Below are 24,610 nucleotides of genomic sequence, written 5' to 3' on the forward strand. Positions count from 1 at the left end.
CACAAGTATTGCAAAAAAAACAGAGAAGAGGATCAGATCACTGGGCCATTATTAGTCAAACTCAAATATACAAGTCAAGATGTGAATGAGTGAACACAACCCTGAGTGCAGTGTTGACATATTGTAATAATTGAAGTGGTTTTCAACTGACATTGTCGTTGGGTTACTTTTTGTCATTTATTTCTAATGTTTCATATGAATGCCAAATTCAAATTGCCTATCTTTGCATGCAGTCTAATTTATAACATTTCAACATTTGCCTTTCTATCACATATTCTCAGAGTTTCTTGACTCAAACAATTCAGCATTTCTGATGGCATACTCATTTTCATTCATTTTCCCATCCTGACCAGAATATGAGATTGTATCTCCGTACGAGGTCAACCACCAAGGTGCGTACATTTCCCATAAGATTGCCCACCATCAGCGCAGACGACGAAGATCTGCATCTCCAGATGTATCCACCTCAAACGCTAATGGCAGCAGTGAAACAACTCACTTCCGGGTGAGCGGCTTGGGGCAGGACTTCCACATGGAGCTGCAGGATGCTTCCGACACTCTGATTGCACCTGGCTTCACCATCCAGGTCTTGGGAAAGAACGGCACCAAAAGCCTGAGGGATTACCAGCAAGACCACCTCTGCTTTTACCAGGGGTCACTGAGGCGAAAGGTCAACTCGTCAGTGGCGCTGTCCACATGCATGGGGATGGTGAGTCTGAACATGCCTGGAGTCAGATTACGGAAGGGTATGAATGAGACGGGAGCAGTCGATAAATTAGGTCTGTGTGTGTGTGTGTGCGTGTGTGTGTGTGTGTGTGTGTGTGTGTGTGCGTGCGTGCGTGCGTGCGTGCGTGCGTGTGTGTGTGCGTGTTCAGCTGGTACATTGGTGGATTCATTGTAATTTGTGACAATGACAAATCCTTGTTTCTTTTGTTCAGTGAAGACAGTTGGCGGAATTTCATTGTTTTTCTTGGTGGTCCTATTTGCTGCATAAAACTAAATAGGGAATGACAATAATTGAGCTTAAGTCAAGCAGCTCCACCATAAGACTGTAAATTGCTATGCTAGTCCTCTTAGCATTCAGGAGAACAAAGGACAACATTAATGCAATGTAATCCGCGCAGTGTTGAACTGACATTCACAGTAGGCAGATCAATTCAACGTTGTTTTTTTTCTCTACGTTCAAGTTCAAGTACAAAGCAGGACATGTCATTCCAATTATTTCAAGGCTGTGTGAACAAGTAAGAACAGGATATACTTTTGCTTGTTACTGATTTATTTTCAATTACTTTCAATCGATTCCATACGGGTATTTAGTAGTTGGAATTGTTTGTCTGAGACCTTCGCTCTTTAACCACAAAGAAAGGCACCCTTGGGATGCTTCGTTGTGTGTGGCAGGATTACATAATAAAAAAAGATCCAGTCAAAGGCGAGCACTGTGTAAATGTGGTTTTCATACTTGGGCTGACTGGTGACAATGTCATCTACTTTTCTTTTTTTTTTTTTTTCCAAGACTGTGTTGAAATGACCCGGAAAATACTAATTCACAGACTGGCAGACTGGTTATTGTCCGCCAGGGTATTGCTTACACCGGCTCACTGATGGAAAAGTAAGGTGACTTTAAATACATTGTTAAAATAGATGAGATTGGTCATTGGTATCCCCAAGAGACATTTTGAAGTATGGAAACATCTTTTTACAAGGTGTTACTTTGGAAAGTCATTGTGCCCTGGGCACCCACGTAGAGATTTGATCAGCTTTAAGTGAAGTTTTCAATCATAAAAATTCTCATCGTTAAAAGTGAATGATGGTTGCAATAAAAGCCAACCAGATCGAATGGTTGCCTGCCAATGGCGCGAAAAATGTGCGGCAACTGACATGTGGAAGAGGAGTCCATAAAGTAATGATTTTATGTGTCTGCTTCGTACGACATTAATCTTTCTTTTATGGGACTGTCCCCTCCACCCCAAAAGAAAAAAAACAAAAAAAACGTATTTGAAGAAGAAAGTCAGGGATAGATAGAAGACAGGAAATAGTGCCGGGGGCAGACGCCCGGCCAGAGCTCCAGGAGGGCGGGTGGACTCTTTAGAAGCCACCCCTGGAGTCCGGCCCGGGAACTCGCATGGCTTGGACGGTTCGTAGCCGGCCTCCTGGAACTCTGTTTGGGCATGGCTGTGTGCCATGGAAGCCCCCCTGACCTCTAGCTAGAGGTCCACTGGGGCCTCCATGGATATATATATATATATATGACTGTGGTAGGTTGGCCTGTACAATCTTCGCATATTGTCCATCTTGTCCTGATTATAATGTGAGCAAGTGTTCCACACAGCCTGCATTTCACTCTGAACTGCTGACGTTAAACTTTGAAAATTCATGCCTTTCTGCGGTTCTTTTTTATAACTCACTTTTCTCGTTAGTGATGAGCGTCTAGGGTATTGTTTGATAATTCAGAATTTCAACAGAGAGATCATGCAGCTCCGACTGAGGAACCAATAATGCAATATGACAGAATGTATGCATGACTGAAGAATAGTTTATGCTGTGAAAGTTGCACGCGGTGGAATATTTAAGATCACAACGGCCAACATAATGGCTTTGATTATGAGATAATCATTTTCAAACTATTTGTTTTTCTCTCATCTGTTAACACTCTTGCAGGATGACAATAACATTGTATGTGGCTTACTTAGCAGTACTAATCACAAATGGCAGTTTTTATTGAATAGGCATCCTTTATATTCTCAAAACATGCATAAAAGTTACTAAAATACTTGCCACATTTTGATTCTAATCTGACCTCTATGGCACACCATGGTTTTGTGTCTAAAGGAAAAGGCTTTTGCAAACCATTGGAGGTACTTGTGCTCTTCCTCTTTGCTTTAGGGCTTGCAGTGATAGCGATGACAGAATGATACGCATTCGTACTACCTCTGGGATTTCCAAGAATATTTAGAATGACTGATGCGCCCTAGATGTGATGCAACTTTGAAAAAGTGCCGTAGTCACTTTTCATATCAAGGAAAGCTAATCAAGTGTTCCTACAAGATGACTTGTAAGTCAATTGGAAAATGTGTTCCTCGGTTCCAATGTGTTCAAATGTGTTTTTTTATGGTAAGCCAGCAGATGACTGAGGTTTGGCCTGGTCCGACACTAGCATGAATCCTATGGCTTTATTGAGCCTCGTGTTGACAAACACTATTAAAATAAAAGATCTACATACATTTGTTGGATTAGCATTGTTTGGAAGGGGCATTTCTGCCAACTGTATTGCAGTGGAGCACTGTATTTTATTGTGCTCATCGATTAGTAAAAATATGTGGCCTGGCAACAACTGCAATATTTCTCCTAACAAATCGTAGTTCCAAATTATTTTGGGGCTTTATGCCAGGAGGAAAGGGGACTCCACACGTGGTCAGGTGCACTTTTCCATATACTGAACACTTCCCTTTCTTAGTTCCGTTTTCAGCAACACTCCCAACGCTTCCTGTTACGGCTTGTCTGGATGCGTCTGACTCCATAGAAGACAGCTGTTTGTGCCGTCCCAAGTAGTGTTTCAGGCATTTTATGACTGCTATTCGCACCTTGTGGAGTACAGTGTGTAATCTGATGACTTTGCTATTTAAGGTACTCAGTAGAGTGACCGAATCTCTGCATATAAGAATGTGGTAGTAGTGGATGCAGATAGACAAAGACGAGATATTTAATGTTCAAACTGATCAACGATATTGGTTTTTGGAATGTGGGGTGCAAACTATTTTTAAGTGGTTGTTTTGTTTGGTGAGTTTTTTTTTCATCCCAAAAGAATAATTTAATCATATGTTGTCATAAATTAAGAGGGCCTGAAGTCAAAAGTTGTTGCTGGTCACTTAAAAAAGATAGCCACTAGTGTGATCAGAACAGTTACTAAATATAGCGACAACTTGGCTCAATTGACACACAATTTATATGTTTTGTCATTTTACAGGCCCTAACAGATAAGTGCTGGGCTCTAAAAGCATAGTACTTTGTTTTTCTGAGACACACTGCTTATTGTGCACTAGCAAATGATTATTATCCGTCATAAAAACACCCCTAAACAAGTCACCAATCTACCCACACATGACCAAAAACATGTTTTCATTTGTATTGCGCATTGTTGATGGATGGTTCTTTTCTTGTTTCATAAATTGCTATTTTAATGCGAAATGGGCAATGATCCGTTTGAGACTAATGACATACTGCTCATGTCAATGGTAATATAAAGTATTGTAAACTGTCAGCCGGAAACCCTAGACAACTGTGCTCGCCGTATTATTAGACCATTATTTTTGACCAGCCACAGCCAGACGCTGAGAGTCAGTAAATACTTATTTAATGAGAAGCGTCACTGTCCAAATATACAGTGGGTATGTGCTGGCATAACTGGCGGGGGACACCTACGAACACATGTCATATGTATCCACACATAGTAACATGCATACTATGCATACTTAAGTTTCTGCTGACCCGCAACATGCACATAATGTATAGACTATACATATACACAGTAGATTAGCTAACAACCTCTCTGCTGCTACTATGGAAGCCCATTAAAGCTTTCCAAGGATTTCCACTCTTCACCCACAGATTGGTGTGATAAAAGACATGTGTAACCATTAATTTGGAGAGACCTCTGTCTTCTTCCTACCAATTGCAAGTCATCTTAGTCGACCCCAAAAACAAACATAATAGAGAATATTTAATGACGTCATCATTTTGACATTAAACTGCGCATTAGTCAGAGGTTATTTGAAGTTGTCAAGTCACTCAACTCAAGATGTATAGCAAGGATATGAACCAGTCATCCTCACATAATTTTCTTTTTATCTGACAGCCTGATATAGATTTTGAAATAAGGTCTAACCCTGAGCAGCAAAAACAGATGTTGAACATGAAGAAACACAGCCAGTCATTAAGGTGGGCCAAGTTGAATCTTGACTAATTGCCAAGAGAGACAAATAGAAAGGTTAGAGGAGAAGGGAAAGGTTGGTATGTCTATGTGGAATATAACTGCACCGCTTTAGGCAACTTTCCATGTCTTGCTGGAGATGTTGGACAATATAACTTATAAAATGTAAAGTGATTTGCTTGTCATATTTTTTCTATATAAACTTGCTAAATGTTGCATCTTGTCTCCAGTCAGGTCTGATTCGCACTCAGGATGCAGACTACTTCTTGAGACCGGTGCCCCGCCACTTTGCTCAAAAAGAGAACTTCACAGCACCTTCCCATCACCAGCCACACATTCTCTACAAGAGTGACAGGGAGAGAGGTCATCACACTCGGGTGGTTCAGAAGAGATCACCAGATTCAGTCCCTCATAAATCAAACAGGAATTATGCCACGAGACCGCAAACTGAATTAAAGACTGATGAACAGGACCAGGAACAGAAGCAAAGTGATTATTCCAGCAACAGTAACAGACATGGTGACCAGCAGGAGCATCACAGCAGAGAAAACTTCCACAGCAGTCATCGGCAGAGGCAACACTTCTGCGGAAGACGGAAGAAATGTATGTAAGGAAAACTTCTCATTCTATTGTGTGACAAAATATCGAAAAAAGTACTCTGTTATTGATGCCAGGAATATGCAGAAATGCAAAATGAAGGGAGATTCACAAGGAGTTCTGAAACTTCCACCCATGCATTTTCTATACTGCTTTTTCTCATTAGATTTGAGCAATCTCCTATTCCAGTTGTCATTGGTTGAAACGTGGGATACACCTTGGCCTCACTGCCAGTCAATCACAAGTCACAGATAGGCTTTCATGAACCTTTTTTAGTCTTCACTTAACCTGACATGCATTGTTTTGGAATGTCGGAGAAAGCAAAAAAAAAAAAAAAAATTTCCATTTAGACTTTGTTTGACATGACTTGAGAAAGGTTATGGGAAATCTTCACTGTACGTTTGGTTGACTATTCACTTTACACCACGATAAATGTTTAGGCTTGACTAATGACTTTAAGATCATTTAACATTAGCTGTGTCATAGAGGTCTGAACTGGTACCAACACCATTAACCTGCAGAGCTCCAGCTGTCTTCCCTAAGTGAAAACACACTGTGTTTTCATTCTCGGAGGATAACATCAATGAACACCTGTGCTATGTTTTAGTCACAAATCCTCATTGGCGGATCACCTGCTTACAGTCTACATAAGCAAACATTCAATCCAGAAAGTGTAAATTGATAATAAAATAACTGTGATCAACGGCTAAATTTTAGGGATTAGGCTAATCTAAAAAAATGAAATGGGGTGATTGGTTCCAGATTAAGGGCCCTATTTTAATTGACGCGTACCCATGCACTTTATCTTGGTTAAAGATGAAGTTCCAATTGCTTTCATTTGCCACTGACTTTTTTGTATTGTCCTAATGTTTGTCGCCATCCCCAGACATGCCAAAACCTCCAACAGAGCATCTCTCCCTGCTTCCAGATGAGTACAAGTTTGTTCCCAGGAACAAGAGGGCAATTATCATTAAGAACCAAAATAACCGAAACCTCAATGTTGAGACTCTGGTGGTCGTAGACAAAAAGATGATGGACAACCACGGCCATGAGAACATTACTACGTATGTCCTAACCGTGCTCAATATGGTGAGAAGAGTCTTTGTTTTACAGTTGCATCACACACTGATTCAATATTACTTGCACTATCCACATCGCTTTACTAACAACTTTAAAACTAGAAATATAATAATATACTAATAGTGTACATATGTAGTATAATTTATACAATTGGGGTGTGACAATATGTGGAACTGAATCTAATTGTTCCACACAGTGTTTACCGTTCGTTGCACGCTGTATTGAACAAAAAAACGTTGTTGTTGTTTTGATAATCAATGGCGCCACAACAGCCCCAGCCTGTTTTCGGAGGTCGGGCCAACTAAACTCATGAAGTAAAAATGATTCTTCCAAACATTTAAAGAAGGAAAAATATGGGTCAAATTCCTCAAACAAGTTGATGAGCAAAGATAGTTGATATACGTATGTTTAACAAAACAGCAGTTACAGACGTGGCATTGTTGTGAAAAACGATCTCTCACAGTTCATTTACGTTCATAGAGTTGTCGAGAGGGTTGATTTTCACGTCTGCTATGTGAAAATAATTCATTTCAACTTGGGGAATCGGGTGGAGCCGCTGAGCAGACATGGGAGCGTGACTGGAGCAGAGTAGCCCCTTCATAATTGATTGGGGAAGATCAGCTTAGTGTCAAATTGAAGTACATGTATAAAGTATTACCGTGACGTATGTATGAAGTGTCAATGGTGAATTCACATCAGTCGTTAATCAATTGTTGGCCGTGTCAGGCTGCTGGTGACATCAACGCTGGTTCAGCCCAGGGCCGTAGCGAGACATTCCTGGCACAGGGCAAACACTGCCAGCGCCGTATTTACTGTCACAACCCCAACTAACTGTCCCTTGTGTCAATCTCCACTTTATCATATATTTATGGGTGGTTCTCAGAAAGTGTGGTCCATTATGATGGTCAAACGCCGACTCACTTTGAGAGGTACTGTTTTCATCCCTTTACAATCAGTCATCAAATTTCACTGCTTACCATATTGCAGACATACTGCAAATAAAAAAAAAACAATTTGACTGAGATTTGTGCTGTCATTTGTGTGTGAATGTATTTTGAATGAGGAAAAATGGCAGTCCCGTCCGCTTCCTCTTTGTGACATAACACAGCCTTGTAATTAAAAGCTCTTCCTACCACAAGGCAGCACTCATAATCTACGATTTACTGTATACTGCTAGCAAAACGACTTTAGTAAATTAAATTTGTTGGCTTCAAAATACAATTTTACATGTTTAAATAATTGTTTTTTTTTATCCTACAATGATCGAGTAAGATTAGTGTCTATCATGGGGTCAATTTTATTGGCTACAAATGTTAAATAAAATAGATCGCTAATTTGTCTCATGCTAGTTGCACATCCTAATTCTTTAATGCATTCTTGCGTGTGAGTCAGCAGAGCGTTGCACAGTTTAGTTGCAGACATGACGTATTTTGCAAAGTGAATACTGATAATTTGTTGGCATCTTCCGTGCCTCATAAGTAATGCTGCGTTTATGAAAGTCATTATTTATCACTCAGAGTTCATTTTCAACATACTATTGGTCATTTGTACCAGTTGTCCTTTATCTGAAGATAGTGAAGCTGTTCAAATGTAAAAATAATTAATTCGATTATTCTTTTTTTTTTAACGTGACTGCTCATTGCTTGGTGCACAGGAACCAATATGACACAATGGAGTAGACCACGACATTCTCAATCTCTTGCGAACAAAGGGGTAAGTGAACTATCATTACGTCTTCAGAGCACACTGCAGGAAGGTTTGATTTAGAGCATGTATAATTGGTTAATCTGGTTTTGAGCAAGTTTATTTTGGGGCTCTCATTTCCCACTTCTGGACCACAATTTCTGAGAACCACCCATATACATACACACATGCATGCATACTTACAGTTTATACGTGCAAATATAGATGAGCAAAAGGTCTGATGCTTATTTGTGTTTGGCTCAGTGACACCTTTCAAACCTTACTCTGTCTTTAATTTGGGATTAAGTGACTGCCATTCTTATTTATCAGAGAACCCATCTGAAAACATGACACTGATATTGCGATGACCTCATGACTGCACAGCTCAGTGTTCCCTTGTCACTCTCAGATGATCTGAAAGAAAATTCTGTCATGCTCATTTTGTTTCTTAATGACAGACTGACAAATCCAAAGATAATCCTTCTATTTTCAAAACATGGCTCCCATGTCGAAACTCGGTCAAGTCAATCCAGCCTTCCATCCATTTTCTATACGTGCTGGAGCCTATCCCGGCAGTAGGCGGGGGACACCCTGAACCGGTTGCCAGCCAATCGCAGGGCACACAGTAACTAACAAACATCCACACTCACACCTAGGGGCAATTTGGAGTGCTCAATCAGACTACCAAGCATGTTTTTGGGACATGGGAGGAAACCGGAGTGCCCGGAGAAAACCCACGCGGGCACGGGGAGAACGTGCAAGACCCACACAGGGAGGGTCGGAGGTGGAATCAAACCCGCACCCGCCTAACTGTGAGGCTGACGTGTTAACCATGTCACTGAAATGTAGTATGAAATTTCAAACACACACAAAATACTGACCCTGACCACACTAACTCCCATAGGTATCTAAAATTCTGACATCATAGAAAATCAAAGTGTATACACTAAGCTCCTCCACCTCCATTTGTTAGACATATATGTTTCATGGTATTCTATATTTCTGGCTGTGGAGTAAGATAAAATATGATTACATGTAAACATGTTTTGTAATCATTTTGAAAATATAAGGAAATCCTTTATTAGTCTCATAACACGTGTAAATCATCAAATGAAAACATTCACTGATTTACTGTAGCTGTTTTGGAATTTGACAATCTGGTATGTGTTTCGGGAGATCTCAACTTTAAGTAAGTGGTTTTGATTGTCTCTTTGACCTCAGAGGTTTCACTTAAATTTGGTAACAAAACACAGCCCTGAGTCAAGACATATGTCAGTACAGGAAAACCCCCAAACATCAGCACCATAAGGAAGGAATGTGAATTTCAAGATTAGATAAACGCAGAGTGACAAGTACCTGTGGTATTTACTCAACCTGATTAAATGGCAAGGGTGAGCAAGGGCCCAAGATCAAGAGACCATTCAAGCTTTAACATGAATGTCATAACATTAGGAACACCTGCACAGGCTAATGCCAAGAAAGTCTTGACACCAAGGGTATCTTTTTTTTTTTGTTTGGACTACCTTTTACTACCTGAGGTGTGAGAGTCACTGCTTATAATATCTTATGTCTAGGTGTCGAGCCTCTTCAAAGATGGTACCATAGGAGGGAGCATCAATATCGTTATAGTGGGACTTGTTCTACTTGATGAAGAGCAGGTGAGAATATGGCAAATGAAAATGGACAGGAAGATTTTTTTATAAGCTTTGGAAATTGATTTGTCGTGCTCCTGTAGGTAGATACATACTGAAGTGTGGTATGCGTTTTGAATCGGTCATAATTTCTACTATTCAAAATCTTTTTCTACATTGCTTTATGAAGACTGAGTTTAGTTCCCATCTCTCCCATTATGTCCCAGGATGGGTTGGTGATCAGTCACCACGCAGACCATACACTCAACAGTTTCTGCCAGTGGCAGTCCACTCTTGGAGGCCGGGAGGGTCAGCGCCATGACCACGCCATTCTACTGACAGGACTTGACATCTGCTCGTGGAAGAATGAACCATGTGACACGCTAGGTACATCTTTGTCACTGTCATTGTACTCCTTAAAATTATCCATCTAACTGTGAGTAAAAATGATAATGATAAAGACTTATTTGGGACAAAAAGGGGAACAGTATGGATTGCATATCATAGAGTGCAACTAAAAATGTATCATAACAATTTGGTTTTTGTGTCAACTCTTTTCATTTATTTCGTGGTTTTTAAGCCACAAGCTTTCATCTATTATAGTCCCCTCTTTCTGGGAAGATGCTCTTTTTCTTTGTTACACGGTGTGACACATAGAAACAGATGTTAAAAATATTTCATTTTTTTTCTAATTTAGTGAAAAAATAAATAGGCTCACACACAACAAACAATTATCTGAATTTCTCTCCTATAAAAAAATAATTAAGGCCAGACCTTTGCATAATAAAACATATTTGTTCTCATAAATCAATGGTTTTACAGTTATTAGGGTCATTGTTGTTTTACTTGGACCACAGCACATTCTTTGCTGTATTATAAATTTAATATGTGGCTGGCACACACACACACACACACACACGCAATGTAACACAATGAGTTAAGTGAATGGTATCTAACACAACCGCTTCATTTATGTAATGACAATCCAACTACTTTATTGTCTTTCATAGTGTGAGAAAAACACCTACACACATACACATACACAAACACAATTCAGTGAGCGTGTGCGTGTCTTCATGACTATGTTAAAAAAAAAAAAAAAAAAAAAGTTAATTGCGGGATACTATATTCCTGACGGTGCACACAAACATCTACAGTATATTTACACAGCGGCTTCTGTTCCAGAAATAAAAGACACCAATAAAAACAGATGCTCAGTGGCAGTCACCAAAATCAAGCCTATTTATTTTAGATACTATTTAAATTGTTCTAGAAAAGTTTGATAGCATTGATAATACTCAAGGAGTTTATTCAGCATTCACAAAACATACAGTATTAAAGGATACTGCAAATTCAAGTTGAAATATAAAACTGTCACACCATTTTCAGGTTTTGCCCCTATAAGTGGGATGTGCAGCAAGTACCGGAGCTGCACCATTAATGAGGACACAGGTCTAGGATTGGCGTTCACCATTGCCCATGAATCTGGACATAAGTAAGGATTTCCAACGTTGCCATAATGACAATAATTGTTTCTTTCTACTATACAAATATATTTTGTTTTCATTCTTCAGTTTTGGAATGGTCCATGATGGCGAAGGAAACATTTGTAAGAAGTCAGAAGGCAACATCATGTCTCCCACGTTGGCTGGTCACAACGGTATCTTCTCATGGTCTGCATGCAGCCGCCAGTACCTCAGCCGTTTTCTCAAGTAAGAAAAGATAGAAGGCAATTTGAGCAATTCATAAATTAAATTACAGTGTTACCATGAGACAATTTGTCATAGATAAGGGTAAAAGGTGTATATCTTTATAATATTATTCAACATACTGGAGAGGAGAAGTAAATGTTCCAATTAGGTTAGTGTAAACCGCTCTTAAATTTGCTAAAGGAATTATGAAATAGTTTTCATAATATACCGGAGGGTTAAAAATATAGCTGATATTGGAACTAATATTCATACTTAGCATGAGTGAGTGTCCACACAGACTTTAGTTGTGTGTGTGCTGTATGTTTGTGCAGTAACTTTTTCACGCATGCAGCCTGCTCAGCCAAGCAAGCAAGTATGCATTGTGTGTGTGTGTGTGTGTGTATGTGTGTGTGTGTGTTTGTGTGCGTGCGTGTGTGTTTCTTTCTGTGAGAGAGAGAGAGAGAGAGAGAGAGAGAGAGAGAGAGAGAGAGAGAGAGAGAGAGAGAGAGAGAGAGAGAGAGAGAGAGAGAGAGAGAGAGAGAGAGAGAGAGAGAGAGAGAGAGAGAGAGAGAGAGAGAGAGAGAGAGAGAGAGAGAGAGAGAGAGAGAGAGAGAGAGAGAGAGAGAGAGAGAGAGAGAGAGAGAGAGACAGCTGCAGAGCCAGTGTTCCTACTAAATTTACCAGTGTGGTCACTAAACTAGCAAATATTCCCACTCACAGTTGTGGAGACACAGGACAACAGTGTGCATCAAACCATCTGAATTATTGTAGAAATCAATTTGTTGAAGACGTTTTCATTATCATATTTATTACATATTTTCAAAATCATCCACCTTAGTCATGACACAGCTATGAAGGATTGGGGGTAAGGCAGAATCCGAATTCCTACTTCACAGACGTGATCTATGATCGCTCTTGCCAACTTTTCAGGGATCTTCTTGCACTTTCTTATGAACTTACTTAATGTACGTCTATCTCCTATCAGGGACTCCAGTCAAAATTATCTATGAATGGAGAAAATTTAGCACTCCCGCTACCCCATTATGAAAAGATGACTACAAAAGCATAGTGCAGAATGCTCAATGAGATTAAGACAAACCTTTAGGGTTGGCTAGACACTTTCAGAAGTCTCTGTTGACAAATTTACATAAAACATCAAACAGGAGTGGATGTCAATGGAGGACACACTGGAGCAAGCTGCTGCTTTCTTAAATGTTGGCAGACTTGTGTGGACAGACCAGCGTCAAGGTGTTTGGAAAAACCACACAACACGATATGTGGAAAAAAAAAAAATTGCCACCGCAAATCACCATTAAAACCTCAAGTTAGCTGTGAACTATCATCATGGTTTGGGACTGCTATACCTACTGAAGGCCCTAGACAGATTGTTATCATTGACCAAAGTTTCGCAGAGGAACTGACCATCTGTCTGCAAATTGAAATTTAACATAGGATGAGTGATGCAATAGGTAAGAAACCCAAAGGACTAAAGTAAATTACCAACAGAAACGCTTTAACAGGAGAAAACATGCCTTGTCTTGGAGGCCAAATCTAAGAATCCTAACCTCAACCTGATTGAGAATATTCTCTTGAGGGATGACCTAAAGAGAGCAATTCACATCAGGCATCTCAAGAATATTGCTGACGGGAAGTTGTGTAAACAAGGATGGCCCAAAATTCCTCCCTGTCGGTCTGATCTACAACTACAGGCAGCATTATTGCTGCTGAAGAAGGCTCCACTAATTATCAAATCCAAAGCTTCACATAATTTGTCCACATTATATGCATACTTACATATTTTTATAACCAATTTTAGACATTTTATGAGCAATGTATGCAGTAACCCAGATCTTTTTTTCAAAGGGTTTCAAAGTGCATGTTTGTTGTAACGCTGAATGGCTCCAGTCAGTTCAAAGAAGCTTTGTGAAAGTCAGCCTCCACTCTAACCCTTCTTACCGTCAGTCATCTATGACTAAAAAAATAAGTCCGCTTCAACATTTTAAGTCATACATTGAACTGACAGTCAGCTTACATGACAGTCTACTTAAAGAAACGTACAGATGTTTTTGTTAGCGGCAGCTTTTAAGCTCTTCCAAAATTCAGTCATTCATAAAGGTGCATTCTTATCTTTTAGCTCATCTGATGACATGAAGACATGCGCAATCTACTGATATTAAATGCAAAAGTATAAAAATAGTGGTCTTGAGAAATATTACAATGTTTGCATTGAAACTATTTTGTCTTTTTATGCTTTTTGAACCTTACTTTTAAACTGAATTCCCCAGACTGCTGTGTTTAAATTTTCCACACTGACATCACTTAATTTTGGAAATCCCCCGCTTGTCTGATTACAGGTGACATAGCTTTTTCTCTTAAAATTGAGTGCTAATACATTTAAAAAGAGGTTTGCTAGAATGTTGTGTTTCCATAGCAATACAAACAATCAGTTGTGAGTAATGTGGCTAGAAAGATAAGGATTTCCTTCCACTCATCAGGAGACATCCCAGTTTATGTATTTTCTCACCGGGAATAACATAAGTAGATAAAAATAAGTAGACTGTGTCAAAAGTTTCCCACTAAAATCCTTGCAATTTATTTGTTATACTAGCCAACCTAACATACCAAGGGTAAAAAAAAAAAAAAAATTGATTTGGATTTTGTTTCTTATGGGGAGCACAGTGGGTGGGAAGAAGGCGGTTTATTCACTATGAGAAGAATACCACATCAACGTCTTGTGCACATGTGACTATTAAATGTAAAATACCGAATGGAAAGAACAAGAACTCTGATGTATTCCACCATCCTGTGCTTTTCACCAGCTCGGCCCAGGCTTTGTGCCTATCAGATGAACCAAGTGGAGTCGAGGAGTACCGTTATCCCGAAAAGCTACCAGGGGAGCTGTATGATGCAGACACGCAGTGCAAATGGCAGTTTGGGGAGAAGGCCAAGCTCTGCACCCTTGATTTTAAAAAGGTAGATTTCTTTTTTTATACATCATACAATCTTGGCATCACCTTGATGGAGTGGTGTGTATGCCATTCTTACTGTTGACATTTTATGAAGAGGCCAATTGTGCAAATGTGTGTATGTGAGAGTTGAATTGTCTGTCAGTCTGATTGGTAACCAGTCCAGAGTGTATCCCACCCCTTGCCCAATGTCCGATGGGATAAGCTTCATGTCACCTGCAACTCTAATTAGAAAAAGCAGTAAACTACAGTACTCTTTGTAGTAAATCGCACTTGGATGCTAAATTCTTCATATGCATGAATGCTAAACTGTTGTGCTGCTATATTTCAATACTTGAAACTATGATTTAGGGAATGAGGTCAAAGGGGGGAAAAATGCGTGTAGGAAAGCACAGGTGAATCTCAGGCTTGCTTGCACTTGTCTTGCACATGCATGGTGTCACTTTTGCACATCCACACATGCACACACAAAGTCAAACATACCAAAAAAAACAAAGAATTCTGCAATGCTGCTCATAAAATAATTATTGACTCTATGACAAAATTTACACTGGCTCATCGCCAGTGGGAATCGCTTCTTGTTGCTCTCCCACTGTCAATTTACTGCTGAGGTTGCCGTTTGACAGTCTGTCGGGTATTTTATTAATTTATTTTCAATTACATAATTTGACTTTTTGATTTTGCAGATGTACTTCATTAAGTGGCCCATTGTGTGAATGGGATGCTTTAGTGTCATTGTAAATAATGTAAACAAAATTGAACATCCTGGATGAAAAAGCTACGCTAATAATAATAAGGCTGGACTTTTGCAAGTGTATTCAATAAACTCTGAACTAAAAATATTTTTCTTTATTGACAACTGTTTTTTCAAATTGAAAACAGGAAACGAGAGAGGTTTACATTAGCATGTGTTATTCTTCCACTAAAGTAAATGTCATAATCATCCCTCTGAGGTTATTATTTTTAATTTCCAACCCTTTCCCTACCAAGGGTTAAATCTCACTGTAACCTACTTAAATGAGGTTTAGCATACAGGATTTGTACAACATGTTGAAAAAGATTGAAACAAGGTTCTTCCTTCCTCATTGCATAAACACATGTCATCCTCCTGAACATACTTGTCAAAACACCTAAACATTGCAACGCCCTAAGCCCTATTTCACCAACAAACTATTTGTGCTCTCTTTTGGTTTTGTATCTGCAGTTGTGCCTGAATGCAATTTCCCTGCACATGCACCTGGTAGCACTGAGGTGCTTGAGTCCCTAAGCAACACTTGAACTCTTGGCCTTTCTCAATATTTGTCACTCATTTAAACAAAACACGACAAGAATCAGCCTCTCAGCTGCAGTTTATTGCTCTGTGAGATCATGTATTACCATTTTTGGAAAGCAATTCAAAATTCTCTCTATACCATAGGTGTCAAACTCAAGGCCTGGAGGCCAGATACGGCCCGCCACATCATTTTATGTGGCCCCCGAAGACAAATTGTGCATCAACATCATGTTATACATATTTACACATGAAATGATAGGAAATAAGATGGCCAAGGTCCCAAAGGGGATTTGTCATGTAATTACAAGGAAGGGTAAACAGTACTCACGAGTGCTGGTAAGATGCTTGCAAGTGAATACTTCAGCAGAGTTTAACTGCCATTCGCTATTTGTTCACATTGCCATTTTTACATTTTCTAGTCTTAAATAAGCTAAACAGCTGGACAAATAGACCTTATGATGGACTCCTGGGTGGCTCCCTTATGGCAAGGGGCTGACTCCAAGGTGTCTGTCAGCATCTGTGTTGCCTTGTCAAACTGAGACAGACATGCAGATAGTAAGAAAATGGAATTGCTGAAAAATAGCAGGCTATGTTTTTCTGGCAACATGATCTGGGAAACCACACAGTGCTCCCATCGAACGATTTCAGACCACTGCTGAGAATCCCAACTGTTACGTATGTATATCATGTGAACTGAGTTTGACAGTTGTGCTCTATTGTTCTCGTGATTTAATTTTTGTTTTCTACTCATCTGTTCAAATGAAAACACAACAAAAGTTCCCCTCTTCATTCAAGAATTACACCCTCATCAGATAACTCAAATTTCACTCCTCAATCATGTGCAGACTTCCACCAAACCAAGTCCAGTGTTTTATTTGCCAGTTAGCAGGCTAATTCATGGTCAGTTTATTATTTCATGATACCGTTCATATAATTAAACGCTGATCAGATTTGTGTTTATGAGCGGCCAGCTATGTCAGCTATCTTGTACATAAATAGCTGACTTCATAGTATATGTGACATGGAGCAGGGATCGTGTCAGGGCCTGCAGTTTTGCGGCGGTTAATTCTTTGCAGGGTTCTTCTCATGTCAGCTGGGGCTAAGCTTTGGGACGTGACATCGGGTGGTGGTGTGGGTTGTTGGGCACTGGTTGTTGGAGTCCTCAAAGTAGGTGAAGAACTGTTTTAGGGTATTTGGCAGGGAGGGGACTTTTTGAGCATTGTTCATCCTTTTTCTTGTACTTTGTGATGCACTTTCCACATGTTCAGAGTGCAAGTGAAATGGTTTTGATCGGAGTATTTAACCCACCTGATGCCCACAGCCAGCTTTTTTCCTGTTACCCCTCGTCCTGTCGCTAATAAAGCTGTTGCACTGTAAAATTGACTTATAAACTAAGGCTGCCAGTCACCATACTTTTAACATTTGGAAATGAAACTAAAGCAACAAAAATGCCTTCTTTTTCTTCCAGGATATCTGTAAGGCTCTTTGGTGCCACCGCATTGGGAGGAAGTGTGAGACAAAGTTCATGCCGGCAGCAGAAGGCTCTGCCTGTGGGCCTGATATGGTGACTTAACATTGTTTTTAATATGTGTGTGAAAGTTGTAAGAGTATCGGTGACAGAAGTCTGGATTTCAGATTGTGTTCTAACATTACCTGCAGAGAGTTGAAGCAAGGTCATGCTCCTTTTTGAAATATGCTCTGTCACTGCTTCATGAGTTAATGCCTTTTTTTTTATATATATATATAAACACTATCCACATCTATTGGTCACTGACGTAGTATTCACATGACATCTAATCCACTATCAGTGCTGGGGTTAGCTGGATGGATCGCATGTGAGAGTGGTGGTAATTGTGAACCTCAGTGAGACCTGACCTCCTGTCTACTTGATCATTTTAAGCTCAAGACTAAATGCATCTGTGACAAGTGTTGAAATAAAACAGGGTTCTGGGTTTTCAATTTAAGAGACAAAAGACCCCCAAAGTAGCACTCAATGTTGCATGTTTATTCTAAAAAGACAATATAAAGCATGCTTTGATTGATGAGTGGAGAGTTTCCAACATAATTTCTAGTCTATCTGGTTTCAAGGAATTAGTATCAGTAGAAATAAGATCTAATGGGAACTCTTGTCTTGTATTTTTACATTTGTATTATGAGTTAATTCAACTGCTGGTAGAGACAGTGAATAAGGAGCACAACATTTTCCTTTTTCCATTTTATAAGTGGTGCGGTGACCTTTTTTTACTTCAGTTAAATCATGTTTTGACCACCCCTTTCTGCTTTTGTTGATATGTACTTCCAAGACTATGAACTATTTTTAATATGTGTATAGGAATGATACTTTGACAATACATCCTCATAATGCATTTGCCGTATCGTCTTCTCCAGTGGTGTCGAAGAGGTCAGTGTGTGAAACACGGTGATGAGGGCCCGAGGCCCCAGCACGGCCAGTGGTCAGAGTGGTCGGCTTGGTCAGTCTGCTCGCGAACCTGCCAGAGTGGTGTCACCTATCGGGATAGGCAGTGCAATAAGCCCAGGTAATGAAAACACAATATGCAACATACCCTTTGTTACATGCACAACAAGAGCATCACAAGAAGTATCACTAAAAACTTGACGTGTGGGAACATACTAGTACAGTGGTTCTTAACCTTGTTGGAGGTACCGAACCCCACTAGTTTCATATGCGCCTTCACCTTAGTGAAAAAATTATTTTTTTTAAATTCAAGACATAGATGTATTTTACTAATGCACAAAATGAGCTGTGCATGAACATCACCTTGTTCAAAGAATAAAACCAACACAATGCATGAACTCGCAACAAATTACATAGTGGCAAATCAGAAGCTACACGATAAAACAGGTTTGTTTGGACCTCCTCGAAAAAAAAAAGCAAAGCTGCAATCTTCACACAGCACAGCCAACAAATTTGGATAGTTTCCAATGTGGCTTTTTAAGATCATTTGAAGGTTGCCGTCTGCTTGTACTGTATACAATTTGCTACTGTTTAGGTCTCATGGCATGTCTGTTCACAATCACCTGCTCATAAATCACTTGGGAATATTTGCATAATTACTCAGCCATGGAGCCTTCTATCAAAAGCTGAGGCCTCCTCTTCACCGGGTCTTGCTGACATTGTGACAAATGACGGGGGACAGAACGAGGGGGAGGGGGTGAAGGTCGTGTTGGAGAGAAGACAGACAGGCGCTTAGTGGGTGAGAAAATGGTGACAGATAAATGTTTTTAGGAGATGAAATATGGCGATCCAAATCAGGAAATATAAGAAGGTAATCTGAGAGTAAAAAAAACAGATACGTGACAGTGGGCTAATATAACCCAAGGAGGCAGATGCTTTTAAATTATTGGAGCATTGCTCATGATCTGTGTTTGGATTCCTGTCACAGACCGTCTTACGGAGGAAAGTTCTGCGAAGGCTCCTCTCGGTCGTATAAGCTGTGCAACACCCACGATTGCCCCCAAGATGCCATTGATTACAGAGCACTGCAATGTGCTGAGTTCAACAGCAAACAGTTCAGAGGATGGCACTACACTTGGAGACCATACACAGAAGTGGATGGTAAGATAATTTTTAAAGGGAGAGATGTGATTCCAGCTAAATTAATCGGCAGTTGGGCAAAAATTGTTGATGATAATTTTCTCTTAGAAAAAAGAGCAATTTTGATGTCATGATGGCTTGTGTGAAAATGGTCGTGAAAAGTTGAATGTATCCTCTCCTACTAGATCAAGACGTATGCAAGCTTTACTGCTTTGCTGAAGGTTACGACTTCTTCTTTGCCCTGGCCAGCAAAGTCAAGGATGGAACACTTTGCTCACAGGACAGCTCTAATGTCTGCATTGATGGGCTGTGTGAGGTAATCATTTCCAGGCTTATGTCAAACAGTAAGACTTGTTTCAAAATAGTTTCAAATTTTGATGTTTTGTCGTGTTTGAATACCACAATGGAAGGGACCGCCACTCAAGACAGTTTTCCTTTTTTGCAGTAGATTTAATTGCATTGAATAAGTCAATGTATAATGAGGGATGAATATTTTTTGGCTCAACAGAGAGTGGGCTGTGACCGTGTCTTGGGGTCTTCGGCTGTGCTTGATGTTTGCGGAGTGTGTAAAGGAGACAGCTCCACCTGTAAGACCTTCAAAGGACAGTACACAAAGCAACATCATTCTAACCGTACGTCATTTTTGTATCAAATGGTCCTGACAATTTTTTTTATTATAGGACAATGTAGTTTATTTAATCTTCACGAATAAAACAAAAAAAACACTGTACTGGTTCTTCATTTTAGACTGAAAGTGTACTTTTTTTTAAATCATTTTTAAGAAAATTTTAAAAATGGCAACAGGAAAACTATTTTTGTTTATTAAAATTTCTTTAATTAATATACATTTAATAATACTTTTTAATAGGTACAGAATGTATTATGTATATTTTCAAATGCTGTTGCCTTGAATGCCCTTTAACTTTGCACTGACATAGTCAATCTTGATTTTCTGTACCACTCTGACTATTTTTACTGTGTTTCCTCACAGAGTATTATGGTGTGATCACCATTCCAGCTGGGGCTCGCTCTATTCGTGTTGTAGAACTGAATACATCAAGCTCCTACTTGGCGATCAGGGACACCCAGAGGCGTTATTACTTGAATGGACATTGGCAGGTGGACTGGCCAGGCAGACATCCCATTGCGGGAGCCATTTTTGAATACAGAAGATCTTACAACAGACCGGAGAGCCTCATATCAGCTGGACCAACTAATGTGACTCTGGTTATTGAGGTAATGAATTGGTCTAACTATGGGTTTATACTTTACGTGTGAGTTTTTGTGCAGCAAATTTCACCTATTGCTGCTGTGCTCATTTGTTTTACTTTGATACACACTTTCCACGAATTACATTCTTCCAGATATTGTTGCAAGGTTTGAATCCAGGTGTACATTGGGAATACACACTGATGAAAACTGATGAAGAAAGGAATCAATTCAAACACAATTACACATGGGCCATCATACGCTCCAAGTGCTCAGCATCATGTGCCGGAGGTACATTTACTTGCTTTTTACATTACTAACATCAAAACTGTAATACAAGGGTGGGTAACGTAAATAAAGAAAACAGGTCACCATTTTTCATCAGTGCTACTTAGGGGCCAGATAGAACCACCATCAATTGAATTTCAAATTTGCAAAGTCTGCACTCTGCCCTCGACAAAATTTGTCTAAATATTACTTTTGACTAACTGCTGCACAATTTCTTTCATACCAAATAAACAAGTGCCTGTGCTGAATATACAAGTCTTTGCTCCTTTTGCTATCCAGTATATAGTACATGACTAGCTACCGGTCAGTGGCTCCATGTAACGTGTGCCAACACAAAGATAAAAAGGAGAGATGAAGGAACAAACTCACAAGGCTCACTCCTTTGTGATCTCTAATAAGGCCTTGCAAGTTAATTGAAGAAGTCACCGTTCATGTCATTACTTAGACGACATTAGCTGCTCCTTGATGGGACACTGTGGTTTCTTTTACACAGACACACATGCACAAACACTAATAAGATGTATGGCTCTGACCAGTGGCTTTTGTCCCATAGTGGCCCAGTAATAACATGCCACACCGACACACAGCTAATCACTGTGGTAGCCTGATGATTTAAGGTTGAAGGTCAGTGTGCAAAGTTGCATTACTGCACTTGCTGGCTTTGATGAATATGAACAAAGCACCACAGTGTAAGTTTGTATCGATTGATCTTGAAGGTTAAAGTTCCTCCCCGTGCTCATCATATCCACCGTAACCTCTTTGTGTCCCGATGGTGGACCACAAAGTTGGGGCCTTTTCTTTATTAAAGTGTGTAACAGGCCTTTATGGGTTGACCTTGCTACATTCTAAAAACTAACAAGGGTGGTTTCAGCCAAAATCAATTCAGCTCCAGTACTGGCAGATCTGTGGTTGGAGTAGCAGTGCATATTTATGAATTTCTTGAATAGCTCTATTGTTATTTATGAGTGTTATAGACTAATTATGTCTCCATATACTATATAAAAATGGAGATTTGTTGTTGTGGTGCATGTTTAATAAAATGTAATTAATTTGATCATTTTCGAGCAGGCATTTTTGGACTCAGTGGGTGATTGTCCTTTTGTACTGTATGTTTTGTACTCAATTATGGTTCTTGTAATTATAAATATGGCAACATTTCCTCACACAGGCCAAATGAACACCAAGGCAGCATGTTACAAAGACATGCGAGTGCAAGTGAATACATCATACTGTAACCCTAGATCGAGGCCAACTACTGGAATGATGCCTTGCAACATCCAACCATGCCCTGCCAGGTGAGTCCTTAGCAGATAAAGGTGGTGAGGCTTTTAAACATTTGCGCCAAAGGTTCCAACGACATTAATGGGAGAATGTATTTTCCTACCTTTTTGGACAGAATCATGAATGTCAGATAATGACATCATTTTTTTTTTTTTTTCCTTTCTCCTTCGTCACATTTCCTCACTGCTTTGTGTATTTGGCCACAATAATTGCCACACATCTGCTCTAATAATAAAAAAAAATCAATGTAGAAGAAACAATGTAAAGCAGAGACTGCTTTTCCCACCCTTTCCCAATCCAGTTAAACACCTGTTGCATAATGACACCTTCTTTCCTTTCATATCATGGAAAAATGATTTGTATTTTGGCTAACACATGCATGTGAGAAACAAAGAGAGAAGGGAAGTTCCAGTTGTATGTTATGTTTATTTTATCCATTTGTTCATCCTTTAGCCAATTTTCTACAAAACCTCCTCTTAAACTGTCAGTACTGGTTAGCTTCTGTGTTTGTTTGGAACAGAGAGAGGACCATTTCATATGTGGACCCTTAAGCTGATAACAAAACATTAACCGCATTTAGATCCCAAGAGACATTCCTTTTGAATGTTGCTTGTGATATTCGAGTAGAATATATTATTATTAGTTACTTTATTAGTTTATATATATTAAAAAAAAAAAAAAAAAGATTGCCATACACTGGTTGACCTCTGTTTTTGCATTCATAAATTTTGTTTCCCACGAGTAGTTATCAATTTCATTCCAGGGACTGTTGCATTCTTAACTCCACAGGCAAATGTTACATTTAATTTGAGTGTGGAATTAAGTAAGCCTCTGTTAATAATATGTACGACCAAAAAAACAGTTAAACTTACCTTTAAGAAAATAATACAATTATTAACCTTGAAGGCATGTTTCTTGAATAAAATAGTGAAATTCCAAATTATTTTACCTTGGGTGAAGACGGATTTTGCATTTATTTATTCATTGTTTTGTTTTTTGTGCGATTGGCTGGCTACCAGTTCAGGGTGTAACCCGCCTACTGCTGGGATAGGCCCGGCACACCCGCGACCCTCATGAGGATAAGCGGTTCAGAAAATAGATGGATGGATAGATGTTTTGATTTTTACGTGGTGCTGGAAAAGTGATCCAGATTTGAACATGCCTATTAACATGCTTATGAATACCCTTTTTATTTGGTATGAAACCAGAAAGACAAAAAAAATGTGCGCCTCTGAAAAATTTGTTGAAACAGTTACATTTATTCAAGGGAGTTGAGATACTATGTACAACAGATGCATATTAAGACACACCATCTTTGGAAAACAATAAGAGAATTCAATGTGACTATATTAGATGTCCATCTCTAAAGACTAACATCACAATTTATCCGTTTTTGAGAGCTGCTGTTAAACTTTTTTTCCTTTGGGGCTCTTCTTTAAGTACTCCCATGTAGTCTCATAGCTGTGGTTTGGATTATTCGCCAAATACTTGCAAGTGGACATTGCTGAAAAAGATGATGTGCCTTTTTAAATGAGAGGATTTGCTGTAACTGAGACACTGAACTCATCTTGATTGTCTGTGTCTAACAAAGAATTGAGTGTTTTTGGCCATGTTGTGATCAAGATGTTGCTTTAAAAAATCTTGATCAAGAACATGACCAAGACTAAACAATGAGCGGGTCAGTGTGCTCCTATGTATGCAGGAATATCTTCTCATGAGAACACGATTAGAAAATTTAGGAACGGTAAGAACTCTCAAGAACTGACCAAAGTCAGTAACATGTATGTAGTTCAATTGAATACGACACCAACCAACAGCCATAATAACAAAATCTCTAACAGGTCCCACCGAATGTTTCCATATAGTATTAGTATTATATTATATTATGATCATATTTTTTTAAAAACATTCTTGTATGTATTTGATTTGACCTTGAAGGTTTTGCCAGCATGCGTAAATGATAACATGTAGTAGTGATGACAAGTACATGTTGGGTGGATTTTCAAATGATGATTGGGGAAATGGAGGGTGGGGTACTGGGAGAAATGATAAACCCTGTGACGAAAGATTAATATACTTGCACTCTAAGTTTGAGGTCACAAGGTGTATTACCAGCTTACTTTTAATTAGTCTCTGAATAAATATTAAGTAGTTATGCAGTAAAAATTAAAAAGGGTGCACATGGCTGTTTCACAATAAGAGTTGTGAGACGATAAGTTTTGCAGCACATTTGTTATGTAGCCTTAACTAAATATGAGCAATAAAAACCACATGGGGTGTTTACTTCAACTTTTAATTAGTCTCTGAATAAATCTTAAGTAGTTGTGCAGTAAAAATTAAAAACGATGCACATGGTTGTTTCACAATAAGAGTTATGAGACGATAAGTCTTGCAGCACATTTGTTAAGTAGCCTTGACTAAATATGGG

At 39.2% G+C, this 24,610-nt stretch overlaps 1 protein-coding gene across 2 annotated transcripts in view; it reads left to right on the top strand.

The window, feature by feature from the left end:
* The window catches only part of LOC125974765 (A disintegrin and metalloproteinase with thrombospondin motifs 16), a 31,234-nt gene that overhangs the window by 2,490 nt on the left and 4,134 nt on the right, over window positions 1-24,610 (top strand). The window contains exons 3-18 of one of the 2 annotated variants that reach the window (XM_049729561.2): window positions 354-709; window positions 5,158-5,530; window positions 6,411-6,613; window positions 9,862-9,945; window positions 10,146-10,305; window positions 11,308-11,413; window positions 11,493-11,630; window positions 14,429-14,582; window positions 17,317-17,412; window positions 18,237-18,385; window positions 19,253-19,425; window positions 19,590-19,720; window positions 19,913-20,036; window positions 20,396-20,640; window positions 20,769-20,904; window positions 22,070-22,196. In XM_049729561.2, coding sequence (XP_049585518.1) covers window positions 354-709; window positions 5,158-5,530; window positions 6,411-6,613; window positions 9,862-9,945; window positions 10,146-10,305; window positions 11,308-11,413; window positions 11,493-11,630; window positions 14,429-14,582; window positions 17,317-17,412; window positions 18,237-18,385; window positions 19,253-19,425; window positions 19,590-19,720; window positions 19,913-20,036; window positions 20,396-20,640; window positions 20,769-20,904; window positions 22,070-22,196 — 2,755 coding nt within the window. The remainder of the gene's footprint in view (window positions 1-353; window positions 710-5,157; window positions 5,531-6,410; window positions 6,614-9,861; window positions 9,946-10,145; window positions 10,306-11,307; window positions 11,414-11,492; window positions 11,631-14,428; window positions 14,583-17,316; window positions 17,413-18,236; window positions 18,386-19,252; window positions 19,426-19,589; window positions 19,721-19,912; window positions 20,037-20,395; window positions 20,641-20,768; window positions 20,905-22,069; window positions 22,197-24,610) is intronic. The other variant, XM_049729562.2, reaches the window with a different exon arrangement.

Source organism: Syngnathus scovelli, chromosome 9 (genome assembly GCF_024217435.2).
Source record: "Syngnathus scovelli strain Florida chromosome 9, RoL_Ssco_1.2, whole genome shotgun sequence".
In the NCBI taxonomy this organism is placed as follows: domain Eukaryota; kingdom Metazoa; phylum Chordata; class Actinopteri; order Syngnathiformes; family Syngnathidae; genus Syngnathus; species Syngnathus scovelli.